Source organism: Galleria mellonella, unplaced genomic scaffold, assembly GCF_026898425.1.
Source record: "Galleria mellonella isolate WM207_F2 unplaced genomic scaffold, CSIRO_AGI_GalMel_v1 utg21, whole genome shotgun sequence".
NCBI classification, from domain to species: domain Eukaryota; kingdom Metazoa; phylum Arthropoda; class Insecta; order Lepidoptera; family Pyralidae; genus Galleria; species Galleria mellonella.
In genome coordinates, this window is record NW_026442037.1 from 1616093 (window position 1) to 1638957 (window position 22865).

A 22865-nucleotide genomic window follows, 5' to 3' on the forward strand; every position below is an offset into this window, starting at 1 on the left:
ATATATTGCTAGTAATAGGAATTGAAGAGGTATTAGTATATATGCAGAGGTCTTTGTAGATGGAATAGTTATTTTACAAAAAAATCCGCAGGCTGATTTTAGTACCAAATAATCATATTTATATATTTAATGAATTAATTTCAACCACTATGCAGACAAAGTCGCCGACAGAGCTAATAGGAAATTAAATTACTACCCTCTAGATTATTATATAAAGTTCTGAAATATTTTTTCACACAATAAGCACTAAAGTACCTCTCTAAAATACATTACAGCGTCAGAAAATAAATTACAACACGAAATGTCGTAAATAATAAACACCATTAAGTCAGTTATAAAGTTCTCTGAAGGGTTCTAAGTTCTATTGTTGGCGAAATTAAGCTACAACTCGTTTTGGAGTATTTCAAATTAAAACATGACTTACATAATTAATTATATAATAAATTAATGGTACTTACAAAACTACAAAATAAATTAGTAATCCTTTTTAAAAGGAACTATTATTAATTACATATAACAATTACTCAGTATTCATAACTGTTTATGGAATGGTAACATCCATTTAAAAAAATTTGGCAATCACAGTTCGGTATAAATTATTCAATAAATTACTTAATCCTACTTATTATAATTACTAATTATATTTATAAAAAATATTGTCTATATCTTGCTGTGATGTACTACTGAGATCTCGTCTTCGCCGTCTACGGCCCAGCATCATAGGTACCACCATAGCCATTGTCGCAGGCACCATGCCTGCTCCAACTGCTGCCAATATAGTAGATCTATCAGGAGCTACGTTTGAAACCTTCTTTCTAATAACTCTTCTCACTGGCTTCGATTCCGACATATCCAAATCGTTCTTCTTGTCCATATCTCGCTTAGATTCTTCTACCGTTTGAAAACTTTTCTCAACTTCTAACAATCCCCCATGAGATGTAGTCATATTCTTTTTAGCATTATCTATAGGTAAAACAGTTAATGCCACAGCCTGATGTGAGGTCACAGATCCAAAGTCGGAACCGCCATCAACTGGTGTACTCGACGGATTCAATGATCTCTGGCGTTTTTTATTTCTATATCCTTTAGTTGTAGATAGCAATACCCATTGACCATCACCATAAGGAGGTCTAGAATCACTAGAGTCATAATCACTGTCTAAATCTGGGTTTCCAGCATATACTACTTCGGTTGGTCTTCTCATTGGACGCTTGTGTATTGCAGCTTGATGAAGCGCTTCGTACTCATATGGGAAATGTGACGGACGATGGTCAGTTACTACAGAATCAGATATCCCATAAAATACTGTATCGTCATTTGGACGATGTTCTTCAGAATCACAACTGGGTTTATGAGGACGCCTTCCTTCATCTGGAGACCATGAAGAAGAGTAAGATGATTGTTGTGGCTTATTCCATGTTGGTTTTTTAGGTACGTTATAGTCGTCAGTATCATACGTCAGCGGTACTTGAAGTTTATTATTGATATATCCGGGACGATTTTGACTGGGTCTTTTATGCGGAAAGCTATAGCTAGTACCAGAATCTGGATAGGAGTTATATCTATCATCGTCTGGAAATCTATTATTGTTATCATTCCAATGATTAGGTTTTTGTTTCTTAACATTTGGTTTCCACTTTGATATTTTACTAGTAGACCATGCAACAGGCTCAAGCGTCACCCATCCATCTTTATCATCATAAGGATGTTTATGTTGTTTTACTTTTAATCTATTCCATGTAGTATAGACTTTGCCATTTCCATCCTCATCGTCATCTTCACTTTCCATACTTGGATAACGATCAGCTTTCAATTTATCTTTTTTAAGTTTTGCTGCTAAAGCTGTAATTGCTTGTAGACGATCATTTGAGTAATCGTGATAATTTTTCATTTTCTCCTCATCCACCATATAATCCTCATAACCTTCATGAGGTCCTTCATTACCATTGTATCCTTCTTGACAAGACGGTCCATAGCATCTTGGAGTATTCCCATTGATATCGTGAACAATATGCGTCATCAGATTCTTCAATTCCATATCCTCTTCTCTTCGATCCACAGTAATATCCTTCCATTTAGGAAATTCACTATCGGGTGCTCTTTCTATAATTGTAATCGGCTCTTTCCCAGGAACATCCAGCTGATAACTCTTCACTTTCTCGTCATGTTCATTTTGGTTACTAGAACTAGCTAAAGCAAGGATGAACACGCAAAAGGTTAGTAGCCACACTGTCATTTTCACTGAGGTAATTTCACTTTCGTTCGTTCACGTTGCGGTGCGCGTGGAGACGCGCGCGGACTGAACGCTCGCGGCCGCTGCAGTCCACTGTTATAGTTTTGATTGTGGATGCACAATGTACACCCTCCCTGCGCCTGCGCCATAATGCAGCAGTAATTCCAGCTCGGTCACGACGAATGAGCGAGATAATTATGTGGCGACAGTCGTTTACCGGTGACTATCTTAATTGACTATCGCGACTCTCACAGGGCCGTGACCCGCAGGTGAAACGTTTATCATTTTGTACACTATTTTCTCCGTGGATAATAAGAGAAAAGCAAAATAAGTATTTGCCACAATAAATATCACAGCTCGACAGAACAAGCAAGGCAAAGAAAAGTTTTAACTAATAAGTATATTACTTTAAACTGTTTCAAAGAAATACAATTTAAGTTTGTAAAAAGACAAAATTATGCTAATTACATTGTAAGTTAAGTAACGTTAACTTATAAATTTTTAAATTTTATTCTAATACAGTTTTTTTACTTCATATTTTATGCAATTGTATCTTTATTTAAGAGGAGTAATTAAATGATTTTATTTATTGAAATTATAAAAAAAACACAAATACATACTTAGTCATAAATTTGCAAATAGCTACAACACGAGGTGATATTTTTCCCTGAACAGTGTTATAAAGATGCTGGTTCGATTCCAAGTTTGCACACGTATTTTCTATCTGGGTTGTTGTTAAGATATTTCGTTCACTTTATTCTTTCTTTTGTATCACAAGCACGTATTCTAATTCTAGTTTCATGCATTTAATAAGATTGTATTTTCTTTTTTTTTTTTGCTATTCTATTACATAATATATTTTTTTTATATTAAATCTTATTTTTCATATTGGCAAAGAAATACAAATGTTTTCAAAATAAAAATGGCATAAAAATAATGTTTTAAAAGAAACAAAACAGCCAAATAGAATAATACAACACGCATTATTTCACACAATTATGTGATTTTGACATGTGTAAACGCAACAAATTGGAATGTAAGCTAAGTGATAACATTTCTTATTTATTTATTTTATTCTGGACAACAAACAAAATTAAATTAATTAATTAAATAATTAATTAATCAATAAATAAATTGTGTGACTTTAATTTCACGATAATTATTTTATAATGAACAATATAATGGTTGTCTGGAATAGATTGCTATATATCAATAAAACCGCTTTTTGTACTTCATCAATGTAAGTAATGTAAGGAAAAGAGACTAATTATAAGAACTATTGAGAAAAGAATTTTCCAAATCGGTTTACAACTAAGTTATGAAATAACAAACATAAAAATATACAACAGAATTGTGAGTTTCCTTTTTTTTTGAAGTCATTTGAAAACAGTCAAATTCATATTAAATAACATGGATTTAGGGTCTTTACAAATCCTATACCTTCTAAGTTAAAGTTTATTACATGTGTACATAATTATTTTATAATAACAATATAATGGTTGTCTGGAATAGATTGCTATATAGCAATAAAACCGCTTTTTGTACTTCATAAATGCAATATTTAACATTAAGGAAAAGAGACTAATTATAAGAACTGTTGAGGTCAGAAGGGAATAAAAATGTTAGGACACTTGATACGACACGACGAAATTATGAACATTATAATAGAAAGAAGGAGGGAAAGAAGGAGACCAAGGCATAGTTACATCAGGCAAATCAAGGAAAAAGTTGATGTCGTGTCGTATCAAGGGTGAAGAGACTCGCAGAAAATTGTAGTGAGTGGCAAGAGCTCCGCCGACAACAGCGCAGCTCTTAAATAGGATAGATAGATAGATATATATAATATTATTCTTTAAGTAGTGCAATAAAGAGTAAATAAATAAATAAATAAATATTTTTTAATCATGAGAAAGAATAGCTTGTAACAGCGTTGCAATTAGAGCGAATTTGATCTATACTACGATAGGACTGCAAGCAAGCCATTACAGAGCGCGGAGAGAGAGCTCGGAAACACTGCGAGATAGTTTGCATCCGTGTGTTCCGTGGCTGAAACACGTGGATAATCGTGATATCCTAATTTCACTTAACATTGTAATCGACGTTTAGATTAGACTAGTTTTTTCCCGCTACTACGCACGCAGATTATAGAAGCAAGAGAACCAATGGAATGGACTACAAAACATATTCCTGACTATAAGTTAGACCTTCAGCAATTCAACGGTGAAAACTACATTCATTTTGTTGCAGTAGTTTTGTGTGTAATACCGGAACAAACATACATATAGATAGACAGATAGAAATACACAAAATTTCTAATAATTGTTGTTTTAGCTTCTATTGCTCTTATTAAAACCCTTTCCGTCATTTTTTTTAATATTTTCCATGTTCTGACATTGCCCAGTTACTTTTTATTATATATACAAGAAGATAAGATATACATACATAGACTATAATAGATTAATTAAAATTTAAATCAAATTAAAAGTAAATATCTGGCATGTTGTTGAGATAAAAACAAAATTTTTAAAAGCAAATTAAGCAACAACTGATGTTTACTGATTGTACAGTTTTATTATTATCCATCAAACTTCGTCATCATCATTGTATCAGCCTTTAACTATCCAATGTTGAACATAGGGTCCAGTAGCTACCACACTTGGCAAGTGGGTTGGCAGCAGCAGTTAGACTTTAGTAATGTTTTAGTAGGGACACTGCTGCCAATCCCTCGACCATTATGTTCCCTTAGTCGATTCTTATGGCACTTAAGAGAAATGAAAAAGTGATCCATTCTATGCCGAGATCATACGGCAATCTTTAGATTTGTTTACAAACAGACGTGTCGCCCCAAAACTGCTTAATAATGTATTTGCAATATTGCGACTTTACTAAATATATAATTACGTGTATCACAATATATACGTGTATATTACAATTAGAATACACAATGCATATGATTAAATTATCTTACCATATGAAATGCTACGATATTTTTTTTTATACAACTTAGAATAACAAACAAGCTGACAGCCCCCCTGATGGAAAGTGGTAACCGAATTTACAGGGTACAGAGGAATAATATCTGAGTCCTCAGGAATGGCAACGCATGGGGGGTATCTTGGGCGAAACAGTATACTCTGTTATGTCCATGGTACTGCTCATGTCTATAGAGGACGGTTACCACTTTCCATCAGGTGGGCCGTCAGCTTGTTTGCCATTCTAAGTTGTATAAAAAAAAATTCATCCAATCTATATCTAGTTATAAAAGTTTTAAAGTATTTAGTAGTACGAAATGTTATAATAAACAAAAATAAATTACAAGCAAATGGTAGCCGGTTAAACATTCCTGACTTGTATGTTACAATTATTAAGATGGTGCCCAATTTCAAAAATGAATAATAGCCCATAAAATCTCAGTATAAGAAACATTAAAAACAACATAACGACCACAATTTATATCGAGTTAAGATCAAATGATCCTGCCATTACGCTGATAATTAATACGGTACTAAGAGGTAAATGTACTAGAAATAACTTGTTATAAAAAAAAATGTAGTTATGCTTGCGATTACAATACTTAATGGGATAGTCAGAAGTATTAGATGAATTAAAAATAATACCTAAATAATTTTCATAGTAGTAAAACAAATATGTTATAACCATTTTTGGTTAAATTGTTAAAAATAAAACTTTTTTTTATACAACTTAGAATGCAAACAAGCTGACGGCCCACCTGATGGAAAGTGGTAACCGTCGCCTATAGACATGAGCAGTACCATGGACATAACTGAGTATACTGTTTCGCCCATGATACCCACCATGCGTTGCCATTCTTGAGGACTCAGGTGTTATTCCTCTGTACCCTGTAAATTCACGCCATATCCCACCCATTAAACCGAAACACAGACATGCAAACACAACTGCTTCACGGTAGAAACACGAATGGGACAGAGGTACCCAAGGAATCGACTTTTGTACAAAGTCTCCCTCTGGTGACAAACATTATACAAACTACTTTTTCAGTAAACAGTCGGGTAAACTACTATAGAACTCAACAGTATGTTTATGATATTTACTTGACAGTTTATTATCATTATATAACAAGAGCAAATGTAACAGTTTTTGTTTTTAGCTACTAGCTTACTGCCCGCTACTTCATACACGTAGACTTGAGAAGTAGGAAACCAATTAAATACACCATATCATCATCACCCTTTAACTGTCCACTGCTGAACATAAGCCTCCCCCATGGGGGTCTTGCTTTATCTTGGTAGTTGCCACGCTTGGCAGGCAGATTGGGTTGCCAATCTGTCAGTCTGTCTGCAGTCAGGCTTTGGAAATGTTTTAAGAGGGACGTTGCTGTCCATCCCCCGCCCTCCCTATGTAGCTTCTTACGACACCCACGCGAAAGGAAGGGGTGGCCTATTTTATGCCGTGACATAACTGTATCCAATTTAATTTTCACACTTGCATTCCTAACAAACTGACAATATTTCTGAAAATTATTTTTTTGACATCTATTGATCTTATCAAGACCTTATTAATTTTTCTTAAATATCTCCCATGTACAGACATCGTCTGGTTAAAAATTTTTTATATATAAATATATATATATATTTAATATATTTATATATAATATACATCTAACTATAATGCGCTGTGTCGTAACTCCACGACAGTCACGGTAACGCTTTGCCTCCCCCATTCTTATTTAACGCCATTCCGACTCCTTTATGCTTTCTACAGCTCAGTAATGATTGTTGACAAATTTCTAAATACTATTTTCACTTACCTTTTCTTCCGTAAATGGATTGTGCCATGAAAATTATAGGTGAAGCGGTCAGTAAGGTCGTTGTTCGGTGATCTGTTCTGTGAGGATTGATCGATTAAATACCCGTATTGAAAAGAAGAATCGTCAAATTTAAACCGATTTACATTTTACAATCAGTAAACTCTGATTTTAATCCCAAATTATTTTATCTTAAACTCGTTGTTTTCATTTAAACTTTCTTTCCATTTATCTTTCTAGTAATTTAGAATCAAATATTATAATAAAATATTCAGTTGAATGTGTAATTCAAACATTTTTGATATTACATTAGATTGTATTTATGACAAGTTTACTTCCAGTATACACAAAAATTCTAAAATCCAAAAAAAAAAACACTCCGATTACCTCGATCCTTTTCTCCATACCGTAGGTAGCGAATACCACCAACAAAAAAATTTCCAAAGAGGATTGACGTCAGACAATTGGCCGGTCTTAAAATTAAAAGCTAATTAGGTAGTACTTGGGTAATATGCTAAAAAATATATTATGCCAGCCCTAAAGTTTATATAATTGGAATAAGGGCAGAAAGATAATGATGAGTTACTATACTCATTTGTACATACTATAATCATTTGGAGGAAACAATAATAATCTATCTACATATTTATGTTCAAGTCAATTCTTTTAATGTTACAAATCCATTCTTGGGAGGTACCTTAATGAGTCAGCCAGTAAATAACATCAAAGACCTTCGTACATATCAAAACACACTAAAAGCTAATCCCTATTCAAAAAACAATAGAGTATTAACCAACTAATTTTTTTTTATACAACTGAGATGACAAATATGCATACGAACATCAGATGGGTCGTATGCATAGGAAGTGAATTTGCATTGTGATAATGAATAATTTATTTCAGATACACATACATATTTTTATTAATAATAAATTAATAACAATTATTAATTTAAAAAGGATATTGATTCAGAATGTGCAATTTCAAATGTACCCTTATCACTAAAAGCAGTCTCATACAAGCAAGTCGGATACGATAAATACAAAAAAATAAATAAACAAAAATATTCCTATTACTCTAAACACCAAGAATATATCTTATCGTTATATTCACATAAAAAAAAATTGACAATTTTAGTATTTTTTAAGGGCTTTTATCTTTTTTAGTTGTCAACCCGATCATACTTTGTACTAATTTCTGAGATAAAATTTTCCTACTCTCGGAAAGAAAGGAATTAATAAACATCAATCATTTACAGAGATGTTCTAAAATGTCTGATTTAGATTCAGCTTTGTACAAAAGTCGATTGCTTGGGTACCTCTGTCCCATTTGTGTTTCAACCGTGAAGCAGTTGTGTTTGCATGGCTGTGTTTCGGTTTGAAGGGTGAAATATGGCGTGAATTTACTGGGTACAGAGGAATAACACCTGAGTCCTCAGGAATGGCAACGCATGGGGGGTATCATGAGCGAAACAGTATACTCTGTTATGTCCATGGTCTCATGTCTATAGGCGACGGTTACCACTGTCCATCAGGTGGGCCGTCAGCTTGTTTGCCATTCTAAGTTGTATAAAAAAAATATACGAGTAGAATCAATATATCCAATATTTAATGTAATTAGGTGATAATGGCGCATGGGTTCTTCGAATTTATAGGACACCCTAACAGCATATGTTACACAACGTCGATGGTATCACAAACTCAATGGGGAAAATGTTTTAAAAGTCACTTGTAAATCAAACCCATAACGTAAATGACTCTGTAAGGAGATTACAAATAAAAATCATTAATTACTAATTGTGACGACAATATTATTATATTAACACCTAGAAATGTAATAACTAATTTGCCGTATATTAATTAACTCTCTTAATTACAGCCAGGTGAAGCCAAGTGAGGTATGGTATTAATTATTTATGTTAATCACGTCCTAAAGTTTCTTAATTAATGATTTCTGTATAAATAAGGCCAGTTATGCAAACAAAATTTCGAAGTACCCGCATTAATGTATTAATTTTACGTCTTGATCTTTATATCCCAATCAATATCGATTACTTAGTTCAGAATATATTGACACCCACAGTTTTATATTGCACTACAGGGAGAAGGCAATGTTAGTAATCGAGACTTATTTTTAAATAGCTAGCTTTTGCCCGAAACACGAAATCACAGATTGCGTGGATTTTTAAAGTTGACGCACATAGAAAATGTCATGTTTGATAAAACTTCTATTTAGATATACAAAATTACGTAGACATTACTTCTTAACACGTATAGTGTCTATCTATCTATAACAACAAAGAGCAATATATTCAATATAATGACAAAAGTTTGTATTAATAACTTTAGTTCCTAAATCGCTTTGCAGTAGCAACACAAACATTCGCTCGTTAATCTCTTTTAACTGATAGAAAGCATGTAAAAACATGACTACTATTTGATATTTCTAATAATTATTGAAAATGGAATGATAACCCCGTCCGCGCTATGGGTATACATTTGAAGGGGTTCCAATAAATGATGATAGGTAAAAAAGTCAGGTTAATTAGTCAATCGTGATGAATTCACCAAGTAAAACAGTGCTCAGGATATATCCTTGTCAGATTGGCCTCCAGATAGAATGGGCCTACTGCCTTGACTCCATCCTCACCTATCATTTACCAGAGGGAGACTTTGTACAAAAGTCGATTGCTTGGATACCTCTGTCCCATTCGTGTTTCTACCGTGAAGTAGTTGTGTTTGCATGACTGTGTTTCGGTTTGAAGGGTGGGATACGGCAGTGAATTTACTGGGTACAAAGGAATAACACCTGAGTTCTCAGGAATGGCAACGCATGGGGGGTATCATGGGCGAAACAGTATACTCTGTTATGTCCATAGGCGTACTGCTCATGTCTATAGGCGACGGTTACCACTTTCCATCAAGTGGGCCGTTAGCTTGTTCGCCATTCCAAGTTGTATAAAAAAAATCATTATTCCTCACTAGTAATCCAATACCATAAACTAATAATACAGGCGTGATTACCATTTCATTAGAATCGACTAAAAAATCATCAACCAGTGATGATAACATTTGATACAAATTCAAACTTACTGTTCCGAAGTATCGTTTACAAAAAGTCAATAGGTCTTTTATGGAAATGGTCATTAAATGTTCAAATAAGATACCGAACGATATTTTGGGTCTACCTTTTAGTAAGTTTAAAACTGTTATTAAAAAACACTTATTCAACAAAGCCTATTACAAACTAAACGATTACCTGAATGACAAATGTGCATGATGTTAGTCGATCATGCACGGGCTTTTAACGACCACATAATTTTTGACATTTGAATAAATACACATAATGTTAATAGAGATTTGAGTAACTGTTGAGTTTCTTGCGGGTTGCGGGCTCTGCTCAACAGATAACTTTCCGAACGCTGCATTCATAAAAAAGAAATGACGATTTAGATGTACTTGTAAACACTTGTCTGTGAACAATAATACGCTCTTTTTGATTACGAAATGCATTAGTACAAAGAACAACAAAAAGTCTAAAATGAAAGTAAGATTTGTGGTTAAGAGAGAAATTTTGAAGAGCTTACAAATTACGAATACATTAAGAGAGCTTGCATGAAGGTGCACTTACTCGTAATACGGAAAGTTAAATAAAAAAGCGTAAAACAATCATCATCATTATTATCAGTCCACTGTTGGACTTATATATATATATATATATTCTTTGCTCGCCACTTTAATGCCATATTCATTTATACAAATATTTATATAGAAGTTAATGTAAAAAATGTAAACAATGATCCGGCCAAAGGACAGTCTGCTGATGTTTATTAGTAGAACAAATCAAAACTCGATCAATTGGTTTCAATGTTTCGATTTGTTATTAAATTCATTTTTAGAGTATTTCATTTTTATGCAACTCAAAATGGCAAACAAACTGACAAACTACTTTTTTTTTACAACACAGGGGGCAAACGAGCATACGGCTCACCTGATGGTAAGTGACTACCGCCGCCCATGGTCACCCACAACACCTACGGCATTGCAGGTGTCCTGCCGGCCTAATTCCACTGCCATGGTTGCGTATTGTAAGATGGGGGACGGGGTTGGGGAAAAGATTTTAGGATTAGGAAAGGGATGGGTATAGGATGGGCCTCCGGACTCCCTCACTCACCATACGGAATGTGATCGCACTAAAAGTGCGACCACTTAGCGTTAGTATTCTTAATGGAAAATGGTAACCGTCGTTCCTGAGGACTAAGTGTTATGTCGCTGTATCTTGTAATTTCACTGCTATTCAATGCAAACACAACTGCTTCACAGTAGACACACGTATGGTACAGAAGTACGCAAAGAATCGACTTATCATTCTGTTATAATTTCAACATAGTTTGATTATACCTACGTTTTAATTGAATTTTACTTTGTAATTTTACCAAAGGGAGACTGTACAAAAGTCATTTACTTGGGCAACTCTGTCCCATCCGTGTTTCTACCGTGAAACAGTTTGCATGACTGTGTTTCGATTTGAAGGGTGTGATATGCCAGTGAATTTACAAGGTACAGAGAATTAATACCTGAGTCCTTAAGAATGGCAACGCATGGAGCGTATCATGGACGAAACAGTATATTCTTTTATGTCCATGGTACTGCACATGTTTATAGGCGACGATGACCACTTTCCATCAGGTGAGCCGTCAGCTTGTTTGCCATTCTAAGTAGTATAAAAAAAATTGAAACATATAATATTTGCTTCGTCTATTTCATGTTTGTAAATCCAACACACCGTATACCAACAACTTTATTTATGGCTTGTTATTGTAATCATCTCATAACATTTCACTGTTTATGTCGTAACATAACGTAACATGTTAAATTAATTTCATTTTATATACGATAGAAAGTGAACCGAACGAGTGTTGTGGCTGTTACGCACGACCGTGTTGGCTGTTACTCTTCATTTTAGCCTCTTTACGTAACTGACGTAACTTTACAATTTGTTTCCTAAAAAGCTTGCTCTAGTTTCGCAGAATGAATGGAAAACACGTTTTCACGAGTAGCAAGTAGATATTCGGGTTCGATTGTTGACTGCTGTCAGAGACGTTATTAATAAATTTCGATTTATCCAATACTAGATGTATCTCGTAGATTGTCTGCTATGCATATCAGAATACTACACAAAAAATGTTATTTAATTCATGTATAATATGTATACCGTCGGTGTACCTAATTCGAAATAAATAAATAAATTGATTAAATGGTAGATAATGGTAGTAATATTACATGTACTATATCTCTATATTAAGAAGTAATAGAATTTCATTGCGCCTCCGATCAAACTGTTTATAATTACTCCTTTCCACAGAAAATAGTAATCATAATTAATATATGAATATAAAATAAAAACAAAAATATACTTTGTATCGAACCCAGGAAAAAAGAATCATTACTACATATTGTATATATACATAGTGCACACAAATATTATGGTCAGTTTAATTTATAAAATTAAATTAATTATAAACTGAAAAATTATTTTTTTTAAATATTCATTTACTAACATAGGTTTAAATTATAACTAACTAAGTGAACCCTATGTTTTTTTTTTTTTAATGGATGATAATGGAATGGTTACCCCACTCGCGCTATCGGTATACACCGGCGGGGCACCAGTGAAGGATGATAGGTGAGGATGAAGTAGGTCAGTTAGCCCATCGTGACGAATTCAACAAGAATTGTTCACGATGGTTTCCAGGGGGAACCACGTGGAGGTCGACCTAATACGGTATATTGCTAGCAATGGGGCTGTCAAACTCCATTTCTAACAATCCTTTTCCCCCCGTGAACCCTATGTTGTTTGAATAAATACATATTTTTATTATTAAATTTACCCGATTGAGTTTCGAATCCCAGCTTTTAAAAGAACAAACCAAATATTATTGCATATATAAATAAAACACCACGATCTGTACTACAAAGCTGTAAAATATAAGAAAAAAAACAACACATTTTCGTTTTTTATTTAAGTATTTCACAAAAACAAACATATAACCTTAACGAAATTCGTAACTACAAAAAAACAGTTGTATTGAAATAATATTTACCAGAGGGAGAGAGCTTTGTATATAATTAAAAATTGTGTCCCACAAAAAAAAAATTATTTCAATTGTAATTATTTTGATCCAAAAGTTAAAGTACTGTATTGTATTGTATTGTAAAATCTTTATCATACATAATTCAAATTGAGCACTGATAAATGATTTAATATACAATGGCGGACTTATCCCATAAAGGGATCTCTTACGGTCAACCTTTGAGAAGCTGAAAGAAAACTGTAGAATGTATAAGGGTACAATTAAAGATAAATAATACCCAGTAAAAAATTGAATATATAATACAATAAAACCAGCTCTATATACCTACATATGTAAATAATAAAAGTACATGAATAATAATATAACATTAATACATAAATAAATAAAAACTTACACACATAAATACATAATTACACATATATACATACATATATACTGTTTTGCTTTTTTATTTTCATTCTTTTATCTCTTTTACTGTGTATTATGTATATGTTTGTATTGTAATTTGTGTGCTGTAAGTAATGTAAATAAATTATCTATTTATCTATCTATCTACTGAAAAGCAATTTTAATAAAATTTCCATAAGACCACTCTGTAAATACAATCCTTTCGTATAAACATAATTTTGCAAACAATTTTAAAACTGACGAAGTTAAGAGATAACGAACATAAAAAAGAACACAATCGAATTGAAAACTTCATTCTTATTGAAGTCGGTTGAAAAGGAAAGCCCTTTTTGATGTCTAATATAAAACACAGCATTAACTGTTACGCGGCGCGCCGTTACACTTACCGAATAGAATTGCATCACGGCGGTAAAGTTCGAAAGCGTAATTGGTGGCTTTGACTGTTATAAGAGCAAGAAAAAAAGCACTTTCCTCTGTCGAACCCCGAAACTGTAAACTAAAAACAGATTCGGAACATCGGACGCCATGGAGTCGGTTTTGAATACAATTTTTTTGATAACATTTAAAAATTTTCTAAATTTTAATAATATTTTTTAATATGTATCTTAATAAGTGAATTATTATTAATTAATTATTATAAGCCGTTAACTGTCCACTTATAAACATAAATTTCCCCTTAAGGGAGATTTTGCCAGTAGTTGCTACGCTTGGTTAGCGGATTAACAACCACAATTAGGCTTTTAGTGATGTTTTAAGAGGGAAGCTGCTGCCCGTCCCTCGACAGTTAAGTTTCCTTAGTCGCTTCTTACCTACAGGAAAGGAAAGAGTGGCTCATTCTATACCAATACTAACTAGCGGTCCGTACCGGCATCGCACGGGTGGACATTTTTAACATTTCCCTTCACTGCTCTGCTCCTATTAATCGTAGCGTGATGAAAAGTATACCTGCGCAGGAGTATGAAGAATAATTGTACCAAGTTTCATTAAAATCCGTCGAGTAGTTTTTATTTCTATAACGAACAAACAGAGGGACAGACAGACAAAATTTTACTGATTGCATTTTTGGCATCAGTATCGATCACTAATCACCCGCTGATAGTTATTTTGGAAATATATTTCATGTACAGAATTGACCTCTCTACAGATTTATTATAAGTATAGATTATATTGATAAGTAAGTACTGATCTAATCACTAATCAATAGAGGAACATCATAATTGAAGTATGAACTAAAAATTGTAACAAAAGAGTAAAAACAATTAAAATAATTTATTAAATATATGTATATAGTTTCAATGACGGTGAACAAGTTATTGTTACTACAGTAGGTACTTTGGAGGTATACTTATTCTAAATTCTGTGATTATTGTTGATATTATTACTTTTTCCTTAGTTACATGTAATGGTTAATTATCAATTTTTTGTGAATTAAAAAAAAAACTCACATTCTTCAATACAAACATAATTTGGAAAAAAATTATAACAGTAGTCTTTTGCCCGCAATTTTCTACGCGTTAACTACAGAAATAGGAAAAACAATTAAATAGATTACTACTAGATGAAGATCAAGAGAAATCATATATCAGTTTGTAAGTTACACCTTCAGGTATACAACTTTAAAAGTTGCATCCAATTTCATATAGTAGTTTTTACGTAACGCCGGACCAAACATATAATTACACAGACAAGAAAAATTAAAAAAAAAATTGTTTTGTCATCTATTGTCATCTTATAAGGCCCCTATTATATTATTTTTTCTTAAATATCTCCCATGTACAGACATCGTCAACTTACAATTTTATTATATTAATAAGATTGGATATTTTTACAGTGCAGTCGCCTCTAATCACTTCTCTGCGTGACGGTCAAGGCTGGCTACCCGGTTTCACTTTCTGAGACCAAAACATTTTCACCGACGCTGGCGCTCTCACGGCCGCTCACAGCAAGGAGAAATGCTGCGTCCGCGCATAATGTTTTAAGGCAATAATAAACGCCTTGCAGTAGGGCTGCCAATAGAGTTTGCACTAGTTTTTTTTTTTATTGTTTCATCTTCGCCGTGCCATTATTTCATTATATTTCGATGTATACTTTCTATGTACGTGTTGTATTTTTTCTCTTTCATTGATCTCTATAGCCATTTATTTATTTATTTATTTACAAGAAATATGGTAAGTGTATAGATGTTACAATAAGTATCTTTATTCGGTTGACTGCATTCATAAATCGTAATATTTCAGTGTTCATTCAGAAGGGTGTAGCTATATGACGCCCTATTGTAAAAAACGTCTCATTTAAAAGTCTTTAAAAATAAGCTGATCAGGTATTATCAAAACGTAGTGGTACCCAAGTCTCTACAAAGGAGTCACGAAAGGTTACAAAGCCGTAAAAAACAATGTACAAAAAATATTTTTTATTAAAAAATGTTCATTAAAAGACATAAATTGTACTTTATGATGTATTATTTATTTTATTGAATTTAATCGATACCTAACTGTAAAAATAAACAAAAATGTATGAAATTGATGTTTGTAAATATAATAAAATACATACAGGTTAGGAACCACGAAGATAGGTGGTCACAAAATATTTTTACATTCTAAGAAGGTCACGCTATGAAAAAATTCGAAAAACACTGATGTATATGTAATCAGGTAATTCTCAATCGATTTTTATATTTTTATTTCTGACGATAGGTTTTTATTTATTTATTTGTTTATTGTTAGTGCCATATTAATTTAGTTAAGTTTATTGATCTTAGATACTCTCCATTTATTTTTCTCCAATGCGTCGATTGTTCTTAAGTGTGTGTTATGCGATTTTTTTCTCAACCGACTTTTATACAACGTATAACCCTCCATAAACTAAAATTTCATTCCAACCATCTGGACGAGTGGCGGTCCTCCACCGTGCGTTTTTCAAGGCACTTTCTCCCACGCACAACCACTCTTTGGAACAACTTCCAGCAGCAGTATTTCCGAACCGCTACGACAACATAACCTTCAAAAAAAGAGCATAACATATTCCTTTTTAAAAGGCCGGCAGCACACCTGCAATGCCGTTGGTGTTGTGGGTGACCATGGGCGGCGGTAGTCACTTACCATCAGGTGAGCCGCATGCTCGATTGTCTAAGATATGCTCCATTTATTTTTCTCTAATACATCGATTGTATTAGATGTTAAAAATAACGATTTTCGAAAAGATGGAAGTTTTCAATTCAACTGAATATATTTTTGTCTGTGATTTCGTTCTGAATCGATATTCACAATTCTTTTTGGAGTCTATTTATTGTCTGTAATTTACCCCACGTAATTTATTTATAATGTAATTTTGTAGTTGTAATGAAACAAAATTATTTTTAGCCTTCAAATACGACAGAGCAGAAGAAGAGTTACAGATGTTGAAAATTTAAATCCCTAAAAATATAATAGAACTTATAAACATCAAACTAGCTTTTAACGCGATGACATTAATATCCGGAAGGTATTTTTATGTAAATAGTATTTATGGTATACCTTTATATCTACATAATAAAAATTACATAATAATAATCGCTTCCTCGTGCATTTCTCTTAAAAATGAGGTCATTGTGCAATCAACTGCGACGTCCATAAAAACCCAATAAATGTATGTGCCTACCAATATTTATATAAATAAAAATAAATTATGATTTGTATTTAATATTTTAATAAAAAATAAAGGTTCTTATGAAGAAAAAAATTGTGATACTTGGGAAAATCTATAAACCCTATTTGTATATTTCTCGACAAAAACTAGTTCTGGCTACTAATTCAAATTTTGACAGAACGACATCTAGTGCCTATTGATAGAAAACCGTGAAGCAGTTGTGTTTACATGGCTGTGTTTCGGTTTGAAGGGTGGGATATGGCGTAAATTTACAGGGTACAGAGGAATAACACCTGAGTCCTCAAGAATGGCAACGCATAGGGGGTATCATGGGCGAAACAGTATACTCAGTTATGTCCATGGCACTGCTCATGTCTATAGGCGACGGTTACCACTTTCCATCAGGTGGGCCGTCAGCTTGTTTGCCATTCTAAGTTGTATAAAAAAAATTATGGCAATACACTCTACAGCCGAGTGCATCAAATCATCAATTAATATATGTAATAAAATTGTAACTGGTCGCTATCTATACATGGAAGGTATATAAAAAAAACTATTATAGGGGGGCTTTATGAACGCAATAAAACCCAAAACAATGATTTATACAGTTTTTCTGTTTGTCTGTACGTTTGTGCACGTTCAGTAACGGCTTAACCAATTTGAATGCGGTTTTCACCAATGCGTTGCGGTTTGCTCGACTTAACTTTTAGTGTTTGTTTCACTTAAATCGGTATAGAAATAAAAAAAAGTTATATCAATCACATATAAAATGCTATAAAATAACCAATCAGTTAAATTGGCTGAAACTTATTTTATTATATGTATTAAATTTGGAAAATTCTGTATACCCGTGGGAAGCCGGATCAGATCGCTAGTCTATAATCATTTTAACAATTAACTGGTAATTTAACCGTTTACCGACTAACCAACCTATTTTTATGTGCATCATAGAAAAGCTAAATTTAATGGAATAGCCAGGTTGAAGGACGTACAAACAAATGATTTAACGTATGAAATACAATTTAACTGTGGCAACACAAACAACAAATGAAAAAAAATATTTAAAATTTGTATTTATTTGTATTTAAAGTTTATTCTTACGATACTAATTTACTATTGTGTTTATAATAAAAAAAAACAGCCATGTTAAAATATTGTTGAGGTAGATAAACTTTTTTTAAGGTATGACAATGGAATGGTAACCTCGCTAATGGATGATAGGTGATATGAAAAGGTAGGTCAGTTAGTCCACTGTGATGTATATCAGGAATTCAGCACGATGGTTTCCAGGGGGGCAACGTGGAGGAAATATTGTCTGTCTGTCTATAGGTTTGTTCTGGTGTTACACTAAAATTACTGCACCAAATAGGATGTGATTTTCACAATTGTATTCTCAAGAATACAATTGTGAAATTAGTTAGAACACCAAATTTTAAATTAGAACTTCAAAGTTTTTAACTTAAAATCTTATGTATGTTTTATATCGATCTATTTCTATTATTGTTATTATTCCTACTTCTGAAATCTTCGCGTACGAAATATGGCAAAAAGCTAGTACCTAAAAAAGTAAAATGTTCGTTAGTAAATAAAGCTTGGTAAAAAAAAAATAAACGCATAATTTAGGAACGGCTTTTTGAAAAAAAGGAAATAATGGAGTAATGGTATACATTATTAAGTTACCAATTAGGAATGATAGGTCGTATGAAGACGAGTCGACTTACCAAATGGCAAATCCATTAGGAAATAACTTCAGTGTTTACCAGGTTTAACTTTTTTTAATTTCTAGAATCTTACTAGAAGACCCTATAAATAAAAATCACTAGTATCGCAATATTCCTTACACTGCACGGATAATATTAATAATATGCAATGTTACTGATAAAACTCTAGAAAAAATTGCACTTTCCACGCCTTGCCTCAATTTATAATAACAGAAAATCGTTTGATGTTAGCAGAAGCGACATCTAGTCCACTAAAAGGGACTTTCAAAAAGAAAAATTAGCGCCATCTGTGCAATCTTTAACAAACAAACCAACTTTAGAAACATATTCCAACTAATATACTGCCATCTAGTAATACTTAATGTTACTAATTGAATAATTTGTAGTATATTTCCACAGGAGCTTTACGCTAGATGGCATACCTAATAAAAATAGTATTATAAAGAAATTTGTTTTTCTCCATCCTTTATTTTTATCTAATTTAAAAAATAATGGAGACAGCAAACTCAAAATGCTACATATACTTATACACGATAGTAATGATCACGCTCGACAGGCGTATTAACAACCGACGTTAATTAATTATTGGACATCAGCAAATTCTCTTATGGTCGAATCAATTATAGTATTCGTGAGTTTCTGTAATATTACAGATCTATTAAATATGAGTATATGATCAATTAAATATAAAACCTCCTAAGTTCAATAAGTTCTTATGGATACACAATACACACAAATACACAAAAACTATAATTTTTGATTTGTAGTTAGCAAAAAGAGAGATGGACAAATTTATGTTTTATTTTCATATTATTTCAAAGTGTTTACTATATATGTTCTTTGCATGACAGAATCCGCAATAAGGACATCTGCAAAAGAACCAAAATCACCTAACTGAAGTATTAATAGGCTGGTCTCATAGCCCGAAGAAACTATAACCGATGGGGAAGAAATGTCTTTGAGCGGCGACCTCGTACGGGCAAACGCAGTCTAGGAAGACACATCTAGTTCTTATCATAGAGTGACGATCGTAAAATGCAGGGCAGGGAGTCAGTGGACACAGGTGATTCAAGACCGTTCTTTATGGCAGTCTATGGGGAGGCTTATGTTCAGCAGTGGACAGATAACAGCTGATATGACGAGAATGTTGAGAGAAGAAGAATGTACACCTGTCTGGGTTTCAATCTAGTTCATACTATTATCTATACAAAAATGTTTATAATGTTATTGTTTGTAACCTGTTGTGTATACCTTTTAATAAATAAAAAAAGATGGTCTATTTGTATTGGAGAAAGGAAAAAAGAAATTTATCTACAACGTCTGCCAATTTTCTCGGTCGTTAGAGTTATGGCTGTTCGTTTCCAATTTAGAAACAGCAAGTGAATTATGAAGAACAATGCAGTAATAAAATCACATTATTTATGTTAAATTGATGATAATGGTATCCATGGAACGTAATAAACAAATGTAACAGGTTATTTACTTTCAACCGACTTAAAAAAAGGAGGTTTTCGATTCGATTGTATTTTTTATAGTTTGTTACCTTATAACTCCGTTTCTTGTAAACCGATTTGGATAATTCTTTTTTGCCTGAAAAGATGTACTTGCAAATTGATCCCGTAGAAATTTAATCAAAATCTGTTTAGTAGTTTAGTTTTTAAATCAAAATGACTGATTTTGTCACAATTGAAGTTGGTTTTTTCTAGAACGCAATCTTTACTACCTACTCGATATAAAAACCATTTTTTACGATATTCAAAATGTCAATAAAACTTACAGTTCACTTGTTGGAAAGCAGTAAATATCGCTTATAAACATGAACAGCGTTATGAGCATCACTGAATACACTGTGATGCCTATTTCAGAGGGAGACTTTGTACAAAAGTCGATTGCTTAGGTACCTCTGTCCCATTCGTGTTTCTACCGTGAAGCAGTTGTGTTTGCATTGCTGTGTTTCGGTTTGAAGAGTGGGATATGGCGTGAATTTACAGGGTACAGAGGAATAACATCTGAGTCCTCAGGAATGGCAACGCATGGGGGTTATCATGGGCGAAACAGTATACTCTGTTATTTCCATGGTACTGCTCATGTTTACAGGCGACGGTGACCACTTTCCATCAGGTGGGCCGTCAGTATTATTAAATTATTGTATAAAAATAAAAAAAAAAGATAATTTTGAGCGATATTTTAAACACACTACCGGGATATAACGTGACGTGACTTAAGCATGTTGACAAGTATGTAGGTACTTTTTACTTGCAATCGCGACGCGTTACAGATAGTATTTTTAAAATATGTAACAACAACGCGAAACTTTAAAATTAACTAATTTCGAGCGCTGGTAATTTGAATAGAATTACTTTGTTTAATTCCGCTACCATCAGTGTGTGTGTGACTGCCAACACTCGAAGATTGACCATCACTATTACTACCACAAGTTACACCACCTTCCATCATCATATCATATCAGCCTTTAACTGTTCACTGGTGAACATAAGCCTCCCCAGTAAGCGGGAATTCTGCCTGTAGTTGCCACACTTGGCAGGTGGGTTGGCAACCGCAGTTAAGCTTTGGAGATGGTTTAAGAGGAATGTTACTGCCTATCCCTCGCCTTCCATTAATCGCCTCATAAGACAACCTTCCATATTAGCCATCAATCGCCGACTGTGATTTTACCAAAGATGCGTAGTAGCGGAATTAAACAAAATAACTCAATTCAAATAACCAATGATATGGACTTCCGCAAGATAACATCTAGTTGAGTAAAATATTTTTGAACGATCTTCTCTTTTCGGAAGTCGCTCAAAAAATGCTCTGAACCAAGGTAAACAAGTGGGAAACTGTGTCAGTTGTGTATCGGTGACATCTTCGATTATGTCACAGTTATCAAACGCGGCTGTCCCAAATGTGTGTATTACGGAACAAGATTGAGATGTCGTGGCAAACAATGTTCCGCTACGTTTGCCATTGTCGCCACCGTGCCATTGTGACCGTCGCCGCTCTCGGTTTCATCGTTATATTTATTATGCAGCTACAAACGGGTAGATTGAAGGAAAACATGTAGAATACCAAGCGTGTAATGACGTAACAGAAGGAGAGGACGGTAAAGAAGAATATCATAACGAGTTTTGCTAGGGGGAAAAGGGATTGTTAGTAATGGAGTTTGACATTGCTAGCAATATGCCCTATTAGGTCGACCTCCGCGTGGTTCCCCCTGGAAACCATCGTGAACAATTCTAGTTGAATTCGTCACGATGGACAAACTGACCTACTTCATCCTCATTTATTATCCATAACTGCTATCTCACTAGTGTATACCGATAGCACAGACGGGGTAACTATTCCATTATCACCCATTAAAAGAAAACGTGTTATGCTTAAAATAGTCACACTTAAAATGTTACATTTTTTTGCAATTTAGAAAAGCAAAAAAGCTGATGATCCACCTAAAGGAAAGTATTAATAATGATATTTATTTACATGTATTCAGAATTTTCCAACTCTTATAAAAACGTATGTAATATCTCCTAAAAACAAATATTCTATTCAGATTGTTTTTGTGCTGAATGAAAATCAAACATTTACATAAGCTTAAAATATAACAATAAATTTGTAAAAAAATCATTGCTATCATCATATCAGTCGTTAACTTTAACCACTGTAGAACAAAGACTTTTTCCTTGGAAGGTTTTGCCAATAGTTACCACGCTTAGCAAGCGATTTAGCAATCGCAGTTAGGTTTTAGTGATGTTTAAAAAGAGACGCTGCTGCCTATCTCTCAACTATTAAAGAATGCAACTACATAAATATAAATATAATTTTTGTGCTTTAAAAATAATTGTCCTATTTAGATTACTATTCTTGAATAAAACGTATTCATTGTAGCATGCAGGTTTAGAGCTTTTATTAAGACATAACTATAATTAAGAAAAATAAAAGATAAACCTAAATTTATGCTGAGAATAGTCTCTTATTGAATTTTAAAATTTAATAAGATTA

The 22865-nt window shown here is 33.2% G+C and overlaps 1 protein-coding gene across 1 annotated transcript; it reads right to left on the minus strand.

The window, feature by feature from the left end:
• Nucleotides 1–107: 107 nt before the first annotated feature.
• LOC113513060 (uncharacterized) lies at nucleotides 108–2420 on the minus strand. The gene has a single exon (XM_031911154.2). It carries the CDS (start codon nucleotides 2234–2236, stop codon nucleotides 635–637), a length of 1602 nt encoding a protein of 533 aa, XP_031767014.1. The 5' UTR covers nucleotides 2237–2420; the 3' UTR covers nucleotides 108–634.
• Nucleotides 2421–22865: the final 20445 nt, after the last annotated feature.

Excerpts from the sequence above, each read along its gene's own strand:
- LOC113513060 (XM_031911154.2), bottom strand. The coding sequence starts at position 2,236 with ATGACAGTGTGGCTACTAACCTTTTGCGTGTTCATCCTTGCTTTAGCT.